This window comes from Phyllostomus hastatus, unplaced genomic scaffold (assembly GCF_019186645.2).
Source record: "Phyllostomus hastatus isolate PE091 unplaced genomic scaffold, TTU_PhHast_1.1 phas_scaffold_501, whole genome shotgun sequence".
NCBI lineage: Eukaryota > Metazoa > Chordata > Mammalia > Chiroptera > Phyllostomidae > Phyllostomus > Phyllostomus hastatus.
Genome location: NW_025334033.1, coordinates 50,095,027 through 50,110,187, shown reverse-complemented (window position 1 = coordinate 50,110,187; position 15,161 = coordinate 50,095,027). Strand labels below are relative to the sequence as shown.

The 15,161-nt window shown below is 43.5% G+C and overlaps 2 protein-coding genes, 1 long non-coding RNA gene and 1 other non-coding gene across 4 annotated transcripts in view; 2 read left to right on the top strand and 2 right to left on the bottom strand.

The window, feature by feature from the left end:
• LOC123808266 (acyl-coenzyme A thioesterase 6-like) overlaps positions 1 to 12,038 on the bottom strand; it is a 33,178-nt gene extending 21,140 nt beyond the window's left edge. The window contains exon 1 of the mRNA XM_045822814.1: positions 10,835 to 12,038. Coding sequence (XP_045678770.1) covers positions 10,835 to 11,423 — 589 coding nt within the window. The 5' untranslated portion in view covers positions 11,424 to 12,038. The remainder of the gene's footprint in view (positions 1 to 10,834) is intronic.
• On the top strand, positions 162 to 3,481 carry LOC123808269. The gene is made up of 2 exons (XR_006783778.1): positions 162 to 301; positions 2,393 to 3,481. It is a non-coding gene; the product is annotated as an uncharacterized LOC123808269 (long non-coding RNA).
• LOC123808379 (acyl-coenzyme A thioesterase 1-like) lies at positions 4,129 to 10,772 on the bottom strand. The gene is made up of 3 exons (XM_045823011.1): positions 10,655 to 10,772; positions 7,993 to 8,195; positions 4,129 to 4,899 (listed from the first exon to the last, which is right to left on the bottom strand). The coding sequence occupies exons 1-3, from the start codon at positions 10,770 to 10,772 to the stop codon at positions 4,294 to 4,296; spliced, it is 927 nt and encodes a 308-aa protein (XP_045678967.1). The 3' UTR covers positions 4,129 to 4,293.
• A 2,963-nt stretch (positions 12,039 to 15,001) lies between the features above and the next one.
• Positions 15,002 to 15,138, top strand: LOC123809030. The gene has a single exon (XR_006783906.1). It is a non-coding gene; the product is annotated as a small nucleolar RNA SNORA8 (small nucleolar RNA).
• Positions 15,139 to 15,161: the final 23 nt, after the last annotated feature.

Here is a 15,161-nt window from a genome sequence, read left to right as displayed (position 1 = left end):
TGAGGTGTAGGTGCGGCGCTGGACCCAGAGGATACTTAATAGCATCGGGCCACTCTCGCTTGTGGAAGTGAACGTTGTTGAGTAATCGATTCGTGGTGAAACCAAGAATGAGTTTAGGTAGAATTCCAAGAATTCCATTCCCTCCACTGAAAAGGGTAACTTAAAACAAAGCAAAAAAACCTTTAGTGTATTATAACGTACATACAGAAAAGTGCACGCATCCTAAATGTACAGTTCAACGAATTTTCACATTCCGAACATACCTGCCTAACCACTCAAATACAGAAACCCTTCCCCAAAGGTGTGTTATCCTGGTTCCAACAAAACGGGTTCGGGTTTTTTTTGGGTGTGTGTGTGTGTGTGTGTGTGTGTGTGTGTGTTTAGTGCATTTTATGGGAATGAACCCTTCGGTGTGTTTTGCCTTTCTGCTTTCGCTCAGTGGTGACACCAAGAACTGTTTCTTTCTGCCAGCTCTGCCATTCGTGGTATGCGAAGGTGGCTGTCAGAGTAATGGGGCTTACTGCTTCTTTGTTCATGTTTGGTGGGCGAGAGAGAATTCCATGCGACTGAAATCACATACTTTCCCCTGGGTGGAATGTTGAGATTGGCTTAAACCAAACACAGATCACCTTCATTGTCCTTGCGTCAGAGTGCAGTTAGCTTTCCCTGAAGGCCACAGGGCAATACCTGAATGAAAATCAGGACTTATAAAAAGGGACACCAGTCATGTATGCTGAGGAAGCACTTGGAAGTATCCCTAGAGCAGTGGAGGAGACCCATTATGATATTGATGGTTTTTTTAGAAGTGAGAGCAACAAAAGAAAAAAGTATTAAAAGATTTTATTTATTTTTAGAGAGAGGGAAAGGGAGGGAGGGGAAGGAGGGGAGGGAAAGGTAAATGTGTGGTTGCCTCTTGGGCGCCCCCCTACTGGGGACCTGGCCCTGAAACCCAGGCATGTGCCCTGATTGGGAATAGAACTGCTGGCCTTCTGGTTCACTGGCTGGCACTCAATCTACTGAGCCACACCAGCCAGGACAAGAAAAGAAAATTTTTAAATTCAGAGAAAGGAAATACGGGATCAGCAGGAGTTATGACTATTACTGGAAAAAAGGAAGTTGGAAATTGACTTTAAGAAGACTTGTTATTTAGATTTGAACAAGGGATTTGACATTAGAAAATACATTTTAGGAAACGAGAAGAAATTAAGCATATAGTAGCAAGATGAAAATTCTCCCTCAGTTTATCTTCAGGTCCCAAAATCAAGTGGAGATGAGAGACACTGTGGAAACAGGGCAGGTGAAGGGGCTCCGGGAATGCTACCCCAAATATGTCATTTTGGCATATTGATTATTTTGAGGTAAAGTCGCTTGAAAAACAGCAGGTGAAAGAAGGGCCCCCGTCCTCTTTTTTTCCCCAGGGTGAAACTCTAACGTGAGAGCTGTCTTCCCTGTATCAGGAAGAAGAAAGAGTCTTATCACCAGAAATAGGAGTCAATGCTGAAGGATCCTGCACAAGATCTTGTTAAAATAATTTCTCTTCCTTTAGTCTCCCTCATATATTTTACTTTTCCACAGTTGCCACTCTGATCAATCTAGTATATAAGTACTTAGGTTTTGCCACTTCTTCATTTTCTTGTGGAGACTTTCTGTCCATGTAAAATAAAATTAGTGTTTTTTAGGGGTTTTTTTTCATTGTTGTTCAAATACAGTTGTCTCCATTTCCCACACACACACCATTCCCCCCACTCCAACCATCCCTACCTCCCACCCTCTATCCCACCCCTGCTTTGTTCTTGTTCATCTGTTTTATGTCAATTTAATTCTCCAGCCCAACCGGAAACCCTAAGAGGACAGAGGTAAAATTTCTGCCTAGCAAAAGTTTGGTAATGTTGAAATAGTAACAAGAATTGAAATAGAGCACAAATGGATGCTGTCAAAATGGTGAGGAAGAAGTCTGTGTCATATTCCTAGAACCTATTTCTGATTAATGTCTCAACAAGTATGAAGGATACAATATCCTCAACAGTTAGCTCAGTCAGCAGTTTGTCTTGGCACTCTGAACAACTAACTGATGCAGAGAAGAGAAGCCCCAGAGTGAGGGTTGGCTGACTGTGAGTCAGAGAAAAATCACGTATTTTTCTACTCCAGGCGGGGAATTGTCTCATTTCTTTTCTGTTAGTCAGCAAATGAAGTAAACTCATTATCTGTGTTAATATCACCATAGAAGTAAGAGAAAAAAATAAAAACAAAGTATTAGACACTGGTGGACTTCAACATGTAAGTAGAAAATGAAAAGTTTTCTATGAAAAACTTAAGAAATTATACTGGTTTGACAGTTTACAAGTCCTTAAAACTCCAATGAGCTGGTTCAACTCTGCCATATTCTCCACAGTTCCCAGTTGGCTATCCTGCAAAGAGCATGGATGGGCTGTACTGGAATTCGTGGTGATACACCTGAAGAACACGACACCGTGTGCGCGAATGTGAACGAACGTACGCAAACGTGCATCCTGCTGGGTGGATGAGAAGAGGCAGAAATTGATGGACACATGGCTCTGGGCCCAAATACAGTGAAGGACCCCAGAGACAAGGGAAGCAGCTTAACAAAGAGAAGAAAGGGGATTTGGGTAAACTGAGCCCCAGCTCTACGTTTACTTCATGAAGAACTTCTCTGAGACTTGGTTTCCTCATGGGTAAAATGAAGATGACACCTCCATTACACAGATTGGCGAGGATTAAGTGACAAGCACGCAGTAGCGTACAAGAACAAGCTGACAAAACAAAAAGCACTGTATTATTTACGGGGGGGGGGGAATGTCAAGAATTGCTTTATTTAAAAGATAATTGAGGAAATAACACCATAACCGTAAATTAATTTATTTAAAGTAAAAAATGCCTTAAGCTTTAAGAAAAGTTTCCTTAAGCCTATTATGGTACTATTTATATCAAGTGATATAAATATTCATTTATTCATTTACTCATCATTTATTTTAATAATCACTTATGTAATTCATCTAAATAATATTTTGCCAGCTTTCAAAACAACTAAATCATAAAGTTGATATTTTTGATCAACTAAATCAAAAATAGAAATGTAATTTGTAATGTATTTGCACTAGGAAAATACTTATTTATCCAAGGAGAAGACATTGAGGAACTGAAAATATGTTTGCTATGAAAACTTTCAGTAGTTTCACATCAAGTAATAATCTAACTAGTAATTTACAGCTAAGACGTTTGCTTCCATTCTTGAAGGAAAAACTCAAATCTCATAATATTTTTTATATTATATGCTTTTCTTCTATGGTAATCATTTATTAAATCAAGTTAATTATTAACCAAGTTCAACCATGGTAAATAATTAAATAAATAATTGCTGAGCACCGTTATGTACAAGTTACTGTTAACCAGTGTTACTCACTTTTCCTTTCAGAGCTAAAGCCTTGTGTTTTGTGAGAGACTAAAAAGTATGCCTTTTGTACCTGTTGTGTTGTTTGTTGTCATTAATTTTTTTTATTGTTGTTCTATTACAGTTGTCCCAATTTTCCTCCATTGGTTTCCCCTGACCCGCCCCCCCCATTGTTGTTAATTTTTATAAGAGTTTATTTAGGGTGGTGGTGAGCAGTGGAAGGGGCTTCATATATGGCAACGAAAGTTGGTCTGACTTTGGGTGGTGGGCACACAATGCAATATACAGATCTTGTATCGTAGCAATGTACACTTGAAACCTATATGATCCTATTAACCGATGTCACCCCAATAACTTAATACAAAATTGGCAAAAGTTTATCTGAGCCAAAATGAGGGCATATGCCTAGGAGCAAGATCTCAAATGCTCCCCATCTATTGTATTTTCTGCAGAATCCCTTTCCTCCCAAATAACTGGAAGGGAAATAGTTTATAAAAATCTTGGAAACTCATTGTTAAGTTCATTTTAACAGTGAGAAGGGAAAAACTCTTAAGTAATTATTAAAAAGAAAAAAACTACAGTCCTAACTAGTGTGGCTCAGTTAGTTGGGCATTGTCCCACAAAGCGAAAGGTCGCTGGTTTGATTCCTGGTCAGAGCACATGCCTGGGTTGCGGATTTGGTCCCTGGTTGGGGCGTGTATGAAAGGCTACAGGTGGGTATTTCTCTCTCACATTGATGTTTCTTTTCCTTGCTTTCTTCCTCCGTTCCCTTCTCTAAAAATAAGTAAATAAAATCTTTAAAAGAAACTACACATGCACACTAATTGTAACAGATGTTCCCAAGATTAATTAGCACCAGAGATGCCACACAATCAAGTAAAAGATTACAGTTTTGGTGGGATTATCCCCTTTTCCCCACCCAGGTGTTTGTGGAAGAAAATCTGGAGCTGCTTCCAAGCATCCACCTGGGCCATGGCATGTGCCCTCAGCTCCCCTCCCCAGATGACAGGTCTGCCCACCAAGGTGTGCAGGGAAGCCCGGCACAAGGGAAAATAAGGAGGCTCAATGAAGTGTCCCGCCGCAGGGTAACAGGTGATCTGGGGCTTCTTCCTGCCATGGGCCTGCAGGCGTTTAGAGGCCTCATTAGCATAAAATTCACTCCTCCGGTTGTGGTCATCCTGACCTACAAGGAACAGGAAGGCACTCTCAGCCCTTTCCATAGGAATGAGGCTCTTCTGGTCAGATTCTTCCAAAGGGTTGTTCAGGATATCCAAAATGTCTGCAAGGCCGTCTTTGGTCACCTTGATTCGATTTAAGTGCACGCCCACAGCGGGCAGGGTCTTGCCTTTGTAGTGTAAGTCTCCTACAACATTGATCCCTGAGCCATTGATTATGATGGCGGCAGTGATGCCCTTCAGGAACGAGGCCATGGAGAGGCAGAGATCACCTCCTTTGGAAATCCCAAGCAGCCCGACTCCTGGACCCTTTACCTGACATAAGGACAGAGGGAAAAGAATGAGTCTGTGAACCAGCCTACTGTAGCGCCTAGAACTGGAAGGCAGTTGGAGCTGAGCCTGCATCTGGACTCCACCCTCTACCACGGTCTGCACCCGTGGGATACCTACTTACTCTTCCTTCCCACAATTTCTCCATCACCTTTGTTGTGACTTCAGCAACCATGTGGATGATCTACTGAATACTTTGGCCTCTCAGTTCCTTGACCTCCATACCTCCAATGATATTTTTCTCTACCCCACCCGAGCCACCCACTCCCACTGCCAGAACCTAAACCAAGCCATCATCAGTAAGTACCTCAGCTTTAAAATCTCAGCTGCCAGCATTCTACTTTCTAATCACCATCTTCAATACTTCCAGTCTGGCCATTTTCGTGCCACCTGTTTCCACCTACCACGTTTTTTTGCTGTCAGTGTCTCTCTCGTGTTCACTTCCCACCTCATCCAGCTTAGATTTTAGCTTCGTTGTTATTATCCCTCCCTTTCAAGCGCTCTTAGCTAATACCTCCTTTCCTTTGGTCATACTTGCCTGGAAAAGTGATAACCTTGGTTAAATGCATCTGTTCCCTTTCTGTAGGCCTGTATTTGTGTACATGAACATTGCTGGGGAAAAAACACATTTGTGCTGACAGATCTTTCATTTGATGACCACAGATTTCAAACATGCATCCATACTGCCCATGAGTCCTGCCACACTTCACTGTTTGCTTTTCACGTCTCCAAAAGACAATTTCACGCATTCTCATGTTCTCAAGCCTCTTGAACCCCTCTGTATTTCCCTTCACTTTCACCTCTCCACACTTCATGGGGAAAATAGAAGCTAGCCAGTAGGAACGCTTCCTCATTTTCCCCTGCCAAATCTACTAGTTGGAAATGAGCTCAAGTTCTCTGCCTTCCCTCCCGCTTTCCAAAGAAGTATCTCCGTTCTTATCAAAGGCCACCCCTCTGCTTGGCTTGGGATCCCACCCACTCTCATTCTGATAGATCTTGTTCCTACAGCTACTGCTCCTCCGCCATAGCGTTCTCGCCTGGCTCATTCCTGTAAGTGTACTTCATGCTCTAGTACCTCTTACATTTTAATTACAATTCCTTGACCCCACATCCACTCTGCCATAGTTTTTTTACTCTTTCACAGCAAACTTTGGGGGAGAAGCTGTTTGTAGTTGCTCTCCTCTTTCTTGTCTTCCATTCTCTACTCAGTCCCCTCCAGGTTCATTTGGGTTTACACTGTTCTACAAGGACTGATCTGTCACAGTTGCCAACATCCTGGATTGTAAATGGCCATTTGACCTCTCGACAGCAGTCCTTTTTTCTTCGTGTAGCCTCTACAATGGCACCCTAGACTGGTTTAAGATGTTTACTCTTCATTAAAGTACTAGAAATGAAATGATATTATTATCCTAATTTTTCAAAGAAGGAAACAGAAGCTAGCCTTACAGCTAGTATTTGGTGAAATCAAAACTCAAATTTAGCTCTGGCTGGTGTGGCTCAGTTGATTGGAGTGGCATCCCATAGATGGAAAGGTTGTGGGTTTGATTCCCAGTCAGGGCATACACATAGGTTGTGGGTTCAATCCCTGGGTGGGGTGTGTACGAGAAGGCAGCTGATCAGTGTTTCTCTCTCACATCAATCTTTATTTCTCTCTCTCTCTCCCCACCCTTCCTCTCCCTCTAAAGGCAATTTAAAAATATCCTTGGGTGAGGCTAAAATAAATAAAATTAAAACTCAAATTTAACCTTTCTCTATCCGCTTTTTTTTAAAAATTGCAGCCAAAATAGCAAAACATCAGTAGAACTTGGTGAGGCAGAGAGTCCAGATGTTGATGATGTCATCTGGTCTCCTGAACACACTTGTGCCTGAGCCTAGCCCATGCCACGTGACTTTTCAGTCATGAGACAGTAAGTTCTCCTTCTGCTTTAACAGTTTAGGTTGAGTTTTCTGTTGCTTGAAATGGGAAGACTCCTGATACAATTACTAAAAAATAGCCAAGTAGATTGATTGAGTTTCCATCCTCTTTCAGTCCCTCCTCCATGTTTTGAAAAAATGAGTAAAATTGAAGGGAGGAAGAAAACCGAAAGGAAAAAAGGAAAGAATGGCAAACAGTAGTTAGACTTGAGTTAAATTAACAGGAGGATTGTGTGTTTTTACAGTTCCTTGTTCAGAAACCTGCGTCATCGTTTCCCTCTGACTTGATAGGTGGCATGGCCCACATTAATCTGTGTCCTGAACCAACCCAGTTGTTCTCCCGGGCTACCCTTAATGTAACGGGCCATAACCATCTTGTACTTACTTCCACATCTCATTCTAATCCCACTATACCCTATCCCTTTTTGTAAGAGCTCCTGTGCTTCCATATTGTAAAATAATCTTCTGATCCTCTGATATCCTGAGCCTAGAAGCTTCCAAACATTTCTTAGTACCCAGGTTTCTTGACCATCAAAGAACCTATAAAACTTAATACTGTGCTCTCAGAAGGAACACATAGAAGAGAAGGGAGGGTTGCTAAACACAAACATTAAATTGAGGCTGCCTGGAGGCAATGATTCCTTCCCCCTTTCTTTGTACTTCCTGTGAAACCCAGGCTTCCCAGATGTGTTGGGGCTCATTATGAAATACCATAAAATATTAAAATTTAAAATTCCATAATGTCAACTAAGAACTAATTTACTTGCAGGAAATTTATCACAGTAATACATAATTGCATAGAAATTGCCTATGAGAAGTGACTATAAAAGGTAGTGTGTTGGAGGTAGGGAGTGGCTGTCATGAATTTGTCTAGTTCTTGTTGATTTTTTTTTTAAAGATTTTATTTTTAGAGAGAGGGGAAGGGAGGAAGAAAGAGAGGGAGAGAAATATCAATGTGTGGTTGCTTCTTGTGTGCCCCCTACTGGGGACCTGGCCCACAACCCAGACATGTGCCCTGACTGGGGATCAAACCGGCAAACCTTTGGCTTGCAGGTGGGCACTCAATTCACTGAGACATATCAGCCAGGGCATAGTTCCTGAAAACCAAGAGCATTTATGAAGAGAAGGCCTAATATGTAGACCACAAAACTGAGAAATTCCAGCCTGAGGGTGACTAAGCGGGTAGTTCACAGCTTCTTCAAAGTACTCCAGATGGAAGTTCTCCAAGTCTTTTGGGAGGTCTTCATGATTATAATAAGCCAGAAGCATCACGGCAAAACCCTTCCCAGCCAGCATACTAGCTCGATATTCCAGAAGGCCACCTCCAGCTCCAAAAATGTCCACAATCCCAGGAAAGGGCCTGGGTTCTTTGGAAGAAACAAAACACAAAACTAAATTATTCTTAAAACTCTTTGCAGAGATGTCAAAAGCCATTTGCTGCCTATTTGGTAATGTCAAAGTTTTATATTGACAATCAGAAATACTGAAATGCCTCTGGTCTTTAAAAATAATTAACGCACTGGCTGGCATAGCTCAGTGGATTGAGTGCAGGCTGCGAACCAAAGTGTTGCAGGTTCGATTCCCAGTCAGGGTACATGCCTGGGTTGCAGGCCATGACCCCCAGCAACAGCACATTGATGTTTCTCTCTGTCTCTCTATCTCCCTCCCTTCCCTCTCTAAAAATAAAGAAATAGAATCTTAAAAAAAACACACAATAAACCCATCCATTTAAAATATAATAATAATACTTTACAATGAAAATAGCAAAATCATTGCCCTCTCCCCCCAGTTGACAATGCGAAATGCCAGTGAGAGTGAAACCCTCACTACATTGCTGGTGGAACCCTCATACATTGCTGGTGGAAATGCAAAATGATACGGCCACTCCAGAAAACAGCTGGGCAATTTTGCATAAAGTTAAACACATATATTTACCATATGATCCAGCAATCTCACTCCTAGGTATATTTACCCAAGAAAAACGAAAACTTGTATTCTCATTAAAAACTTGTACGCAACTGTTTACAGTGACTTTATTCATAGTCTTCAGTGACTTGAAACCCAGACGTCTTTGAAGTGGTGAGTGAGTATATAGCCTGCAGTGCATCCACACGATGGGGCGCTGCAGCGAAACAAGAAGGAACTGCCAGCGTATGGAGCAACTCAAATGAGTCTCAAGTGCATTACGCTAGACAAAAGGCTACCTACTTTGTATGACTCCATTTATTGGATGTTTTCACCACTTATATAAAAAGTTTGTATTTAATATGCACAATTTAAAGAATAATAAAGCAAACACTTTATCTCCAGCATTTTTTAACAGTTTTTTTAAAGACCTTATTTATTTATTTTTAGAGAGGGAAGGGAGGGAGATAGAGAGAGAGAGAGAGAAACATCGATGTACAGTTGCTGGGGGTTATGGCCTGCAACCCAGGCATGTACCCTGGCTGGGAATCGAACCTGCAACACTTTGGTTTGCAGCCTGCGCTCAATCCACTGAGCTACGCCAGCCAGGGCTTATCTCCAACATTTTAAAAAAATAACAGTACCATCCACTGAAGGCTCCTGAGTATCTGCGCTCCTTACCTCCCTTTCCACTGTCCTGGACTTCATTCACTGGATTTTCTTTACCATATCACCATTTATATGTGTACTTTAAACACTGTTTTGTTTAGTTGTGCCTTTTTAAGAATTTTATGTAAGTGGAATGGAACTGAATGTGTTCCTCTGGGACTTGACTGTTTACTCAACACCGTTTTTGAGATTCATGCATGTTGGTTCTTGTGCCTGCAGTTCATTTACACTTGCTGCTGTAAATATACCTCGATTTATTTATCACTTCTCCTATTGATGGACATTTGGGCTGTTTCTTACTAACAGCCCAAATGTCCATCAAAAAAGTTAGAATGATATTATCAACTTTATAAGTAAAGGTTGTTTCCAGGAATAGATAAATAAATATATTCCTTTTAGCAGTGTGAATTCCTTTTCTTCTACATACTTGTTAACAACAATTGGTAATATTAGACTTCTAAATTTTAGCAAATTTTGAGTGTGTGAAATGTGTAGTTTTATTTTGCATTTCTTTGATCCCTGTTAGGATAAGCATCTTTATATTTTCCTTGGCCAATTGCTTTTGATGTAATGGAAATATTATCCAATAATTTCAGAAGATTTCTAGTTAATAGCAAGAACTATTAACTTCCTCCTTCATTCTAATTTTCTTAAACCTTAAAATACTATGGGAGTTATAAACAAAGTTATAAAATTGAGAAACCTTTTAAGAAATTAAAAACTTGAATCCTCTTATAAATAGTTTTTTTTTCATTACAACTGTCTTGTTAGTCGGGATAGATGGCAAACCAAGGCAGAGAGGGGAAGGAGACACGTCTCACTCATTAATCCAACAGTCCTGAGCATGGTCAGATGTTCTGAAAAGCCACAGGAAAAACCATGATAGCACAGGACCAGGGGAGCCCTTGAAATGCTCTGTGAGTAGTTTTCACTACCGGGAAAGAAAGCCTTTGAAACTGTATATTAATCCCAAGGTCTGGAGAGGGACGAGAAGGGAGAACCTAGAAGCCGGCGAGGAGCATAAAACCCCTAAAACCACTACTGCCGGGGCACTCAGACTTGTGGGGGCCTGCTGGCAGCTTCTAGCTTGTGTATTTCATAAATAAACTTGCTATCTCATTTCTACTATATGTGTTGTATCTCACCTGAATTCATCTCCTGCGAGCCAGACCAGAACCGAGGAGGGGAGGTCTCCTCTACTCGGTCCTCCCCATAACATTCTCCCTTTCTTTAAGGATAGCTTTTAACTGACCTCTCACTTTTGGAGTGGCAGAGCCATCTTGCCAGGTGGGCTTACTTACATTCCATTCCTGTCTCCTTGATACTTCAAGGCCCCTCTGACATTCCGGAACTTTTGGAGCTACCTCCATCCTCGCGAAGCGGAGGAGGTTAGGAAAAAAGCGGAAAGAAACTGCAACTGGGTTACGCTCACCTGGCGTCAGGAAGAGAGTGGCGCGCACCCGGCCCGCGAGCACCGGTACCCCCCTCACCCCAGGCGCAAGGAAGTCTCGCTGGTGCACCGCCCGGCCCAGGAGACGTCCTTCCTCGGGCTGGTGGCCGTCGAGCACCTCCAGCTCCACGATGAAGGGTGTCTGCACGTTCCGCTTCACCAGCCGAAGGAGGGGCTTCTCGGGCTTCAAAGCCCAGAAGAGCCCCATGGGCTCAAGCCCCGCAAAGCTGCCGCTCAGGGCTGGCACGCGCATCAGGTCCAGCTCGCCGCCAGCATCGGCGCAGTAGCGCGCGTGGGCCCGGAACAGCTCGCCCTTCTCGTCGCGGCGCAGGGACGAGCGCAGCATGACCCGCTGCTCCGGTGCCAGGCCCCTCACGATGATGCTCACCGGCCTGTCCCAGCAGCAGCGGCTCGCAGGCTCCAGGGTCACCGTCGCCACCCTGCGAGCAGAGGCCGGAGAGACCGGGCTACCAGGCCTCAACTTTGGAGAACTTGGCAGCAGCGCCCAGCTCCTCGGGCCCCGTTGGCAGAGCCCGGACGCTCGCAGGACAGCGGGAGCTGTGGCCATCATTTAGCGACTTGATTTCAGAATTCGGATCAACTGCACGGGGCTGTGGAGGGAGTTAGGACTGGTGCGGGAGCCTCTAACGGCAGGCTGCCCAGCTGCAGCCTAAGAGCCCAACGGGGCAGAGCAGCCCGCTAAACTGAGCTTGGAGGGCCAGTCCTGCCACTCAGCAGCAAAAGGGAGCAGACACACATGAACTTGCACAAAGCCTCGTCGCTGAAAAACTCCCACTGAATTGGAGACAAAATGTCCCAGTTCTGCCTCCTAAAAGCTCTTGAGCCGTGCAACGGGCTGGGCCTTGGTTGCCACAGAGGGAACCTGACGTGCACACGCTAGTCCCTGCTGCAGCAGGCGAAGGGTTCCAGCGTCACCTTCGTCACCTTCGCGGCTATCTTGATTTCCCTTACAGAGAAAAAAGGGGAGGCCTGGCTAGGCGGAGTCAAAGGCGGGACAGGGGTCACTCCAACTTCCTGGGGATCAGTTGCTATGGAAGCCATTGCATTCACTACTGACAACCAGCCAGCTTGTTGACAGTCTAAGGCGTGTGTGAGGCCTTCTAGAAAGTGTGCAAATCGACAAGTACCTGAATGGAAGAAAATATCTGCTAAGAATTCATTACTAATCCTGCAATCCAATGGGGTGAGTATGGGAATTGAGGTCCACAGCCCTGATTGGTGGCTCTGTTGGTTGGGCCTTGACCTGCAAAGCGAAAGGTTGCTCTTTGGATTTAGGGTGGAGCACATGCCTAGGTTGTGGGTTCCGTCCAATCGGAGCACGTACTAGAGGCAACTGATCCATGTTTCTCTCCCTTCCCTCCCTCCCTTCCCCACTCTCTCTAAAAATAGAAAGAAGAAGGAGAGAAGAAAAGGAAGGGAGGGAGGGAGGAAGGGAGGGAGGTGCTGACAGTTCCAAGAACCTGCAGTTTTTAAAAGCATCTCAAATGTGTACGGTTGACCTTTGAAGAAGGGGTGGGATGCGGTTAGGGGCGCTAACCTCACGCAACAGTGGAAAATCTGTAACGCTAGTAATTCGGAGGATCAGTGGAGAGACATTGTCCTAATCCCTCCCTTACCCCTGTTCCTTTACCAAGGCTTTTCCTGGAGCTAAGGGTGCCCAGAGCAGCTTCCAGAGCAGGTAGATGTCTATGGGGTGAGACCTACCTATGTTCCAGTCTGACCCCGCTCCTTAAGAGTGTGGTGATACTTAGCAAGCTACATAACTAGGCCTGTGAATCCAATTTCCTTATCTGTAAAATGTTTTTGTGATGACCACATAGGCTAACACATATAAAAACACTGCCTACTATAAATACACTTATAGTAGGTGCTCACTGAGTTTTGTTTCTCAACTCACAAATCTGGTCATGGGCAGTGTCAGTGTGGAAATTGTATCACATTACTGGCAGGAAGAAAGTGGCGTTTTTGAATTGGGTAATTTGAGGAGTGTTTCATAAAGGCACTATTTGCAAAGGCATGGGTAAGGTTGAAAAAAAAAGGTTTGGTGCAGAAACTTGGGTCCCAAGGTTAAAGAGGAGAGGGCTGCCTGGCAGGTGCTGTAGCATTTATAGAGGGAGGCAGGCACCCGTGGGGAGGTGGCAGAAGTAGTGAGAACAAAAACCTTGATCTTATTCTCCTCTTGCCCTCGCATTGTCTTGTAAGTTTTTGTAACAGCCACTTATTTTCTTTGGCTGGACATAACCATGCAGCTCAGCCCACTAGAGTGTAGAGCAGGGTGGAGAAGGGTAGGTGGAGAACATGGAAAAGGCCCCACAAATGGAGACTCAATGCATATTTTATAAAGTGAACAAAAAGATACCAGAAGTGACCCCCGTCTCAGAATTCCATCAGCTTTTCCCATTTCACTTGCTAAAGTAACAGCTGCAACATTTTTTTTTTATCCTCACCTGAGGACATGCTTATTGACTTTAAAGAGAAAGGAAGGGAAGGGGAGAGAGGGGGAAAGAAACATCCATGTGAGAGAGAAACATTGATTGGTTGTCTCTCATGTGCGTTGAGACACACTAGCCAGAGTGGAAACCTATGTAATCTTATTTACCAATGTCACCCCAATAAATCCATTAAAACAATTTCATACTCAGGTTTCAGAAAGTTAGGGTGAAAATTGACTTCTCCCTCCCCCTCCCCTGATGCCCAGGTTGCTGTGAAGAGGCACAGAAATGAGTCCCAGGGGTCCCAGGTACATGAGGGGAAAGCAGTTAAGGAGGAGGCCTGGGCTGGGCCATTCAAGAGTTCCCTCCTCTAGGGAATTCTGCACTTAGACCTCCGTGAAAGAAGTGGGTACTGTACAGGCCACCTACCAGAGGGCGCCCAAATCTGCAAAAGAATCAGCTGCTGTAAGAACACATGCTCCCCCCCCACGAGAGGGGAGCAGCTTCATACACATTCCAGTGCTTGCCTAGTGACTTGACGAAGTGACAGTTTACTTAATACCTAGATACATGACTTGCCATCTATGGTCTTAAACATACAAACTGATTTCTGTGACTCTCTTGTAGGGGTGGAGATTTCATAGTTAATTTTTCTGGTTACCCCCAATAACTACTCTCCCAGACAGCTCTCTCTCTGAGAGGGCCCTTACTTTTTCCCATGTTTAACAGCCCACTGCCTTTCAGTTATAAATTCATTATGAAAAGGCTGAATTGCAGAAAATACTGCTTCTGAGTCAGTCTTCTCTGATCATTATGCCGCCAATTTCACTATGTGAATTAGAATCAGGATACTTGTTTAAATCCCACCTTGACAGATTCTGAGAAATGTTAGAGAGCTGAAATATCCTGAAGGCAAGACTGTAAAGGTCACCGGCTGCTAAGTAAGAGGAAACTCCTTGCAGTGTCTGAAATGTATCGGGATTGAAAACAATGCCCTCATAAAATCAGCAAAAGGATACCAGTCGGGGATGATTTAGAAAGATCTTCCTCCAGAGAGACAGTGTCAGCCACAGTTAACACAAGTTCATTTCGTTCTCTGTAATCCAGTGTAAACATTGGAGAGACCCATTACTTTTCTAATTACCCAGTTGGGAATTACAGGGGAAAAGGCTGGAGGTGGAGGCAGACTCCCAGTCACCCCAGGATCAACTGGGATTTCACTCATGATCCCGGGCCGGGTACTAGTTTATGTTTACAGTGTTGCTGGGACAAGAGAGCTCCGTGTTTTTGTTTTTAGCAGCCAGGATACTATCCATTTGAGTAAATCCTTGCTCCAAGATAGCAATAACTCAATTTCAATAATACTCTCATGGTTAATAGTATTGTATCAAGGTTAACTTCCTGATTTTGATATTTTTACCATGGTTATGGAAGGTGTTAACACTAAGGGAAGCTGGAGGAAGGGTTTAGGGAAGCCGGCTCTGTTTTTGCAACATTTTTGTGAAGTTAAAATGATTCTTTTGAGAAAAAAAAAAACATTATCAGGGAATAATGAAACCACCAAGGAGGAATCCACCAAAGAGTGTACCTTTGGTCCTGTGTCCAACTCATAGGGTTAGTAAAACCTGTCCATTTCAGATCTTTCCTCCTTCATACCTCAAACACTTAGTCTTTCCCAGTCCATGAAGATTTTTGTTGCACTGCATGGTATCTGCATTTAGCATTTTATTCCTGCTGGGTGTTCAAAGGACAGTGCGATATAAATTCAGTATCTGGCATCGTTGGTTTTCTTGGCTTTGTGCATGTTAAACCTGGTATTTTACTGATACAGTATTTTTAATAAAAGGATTTCTAGG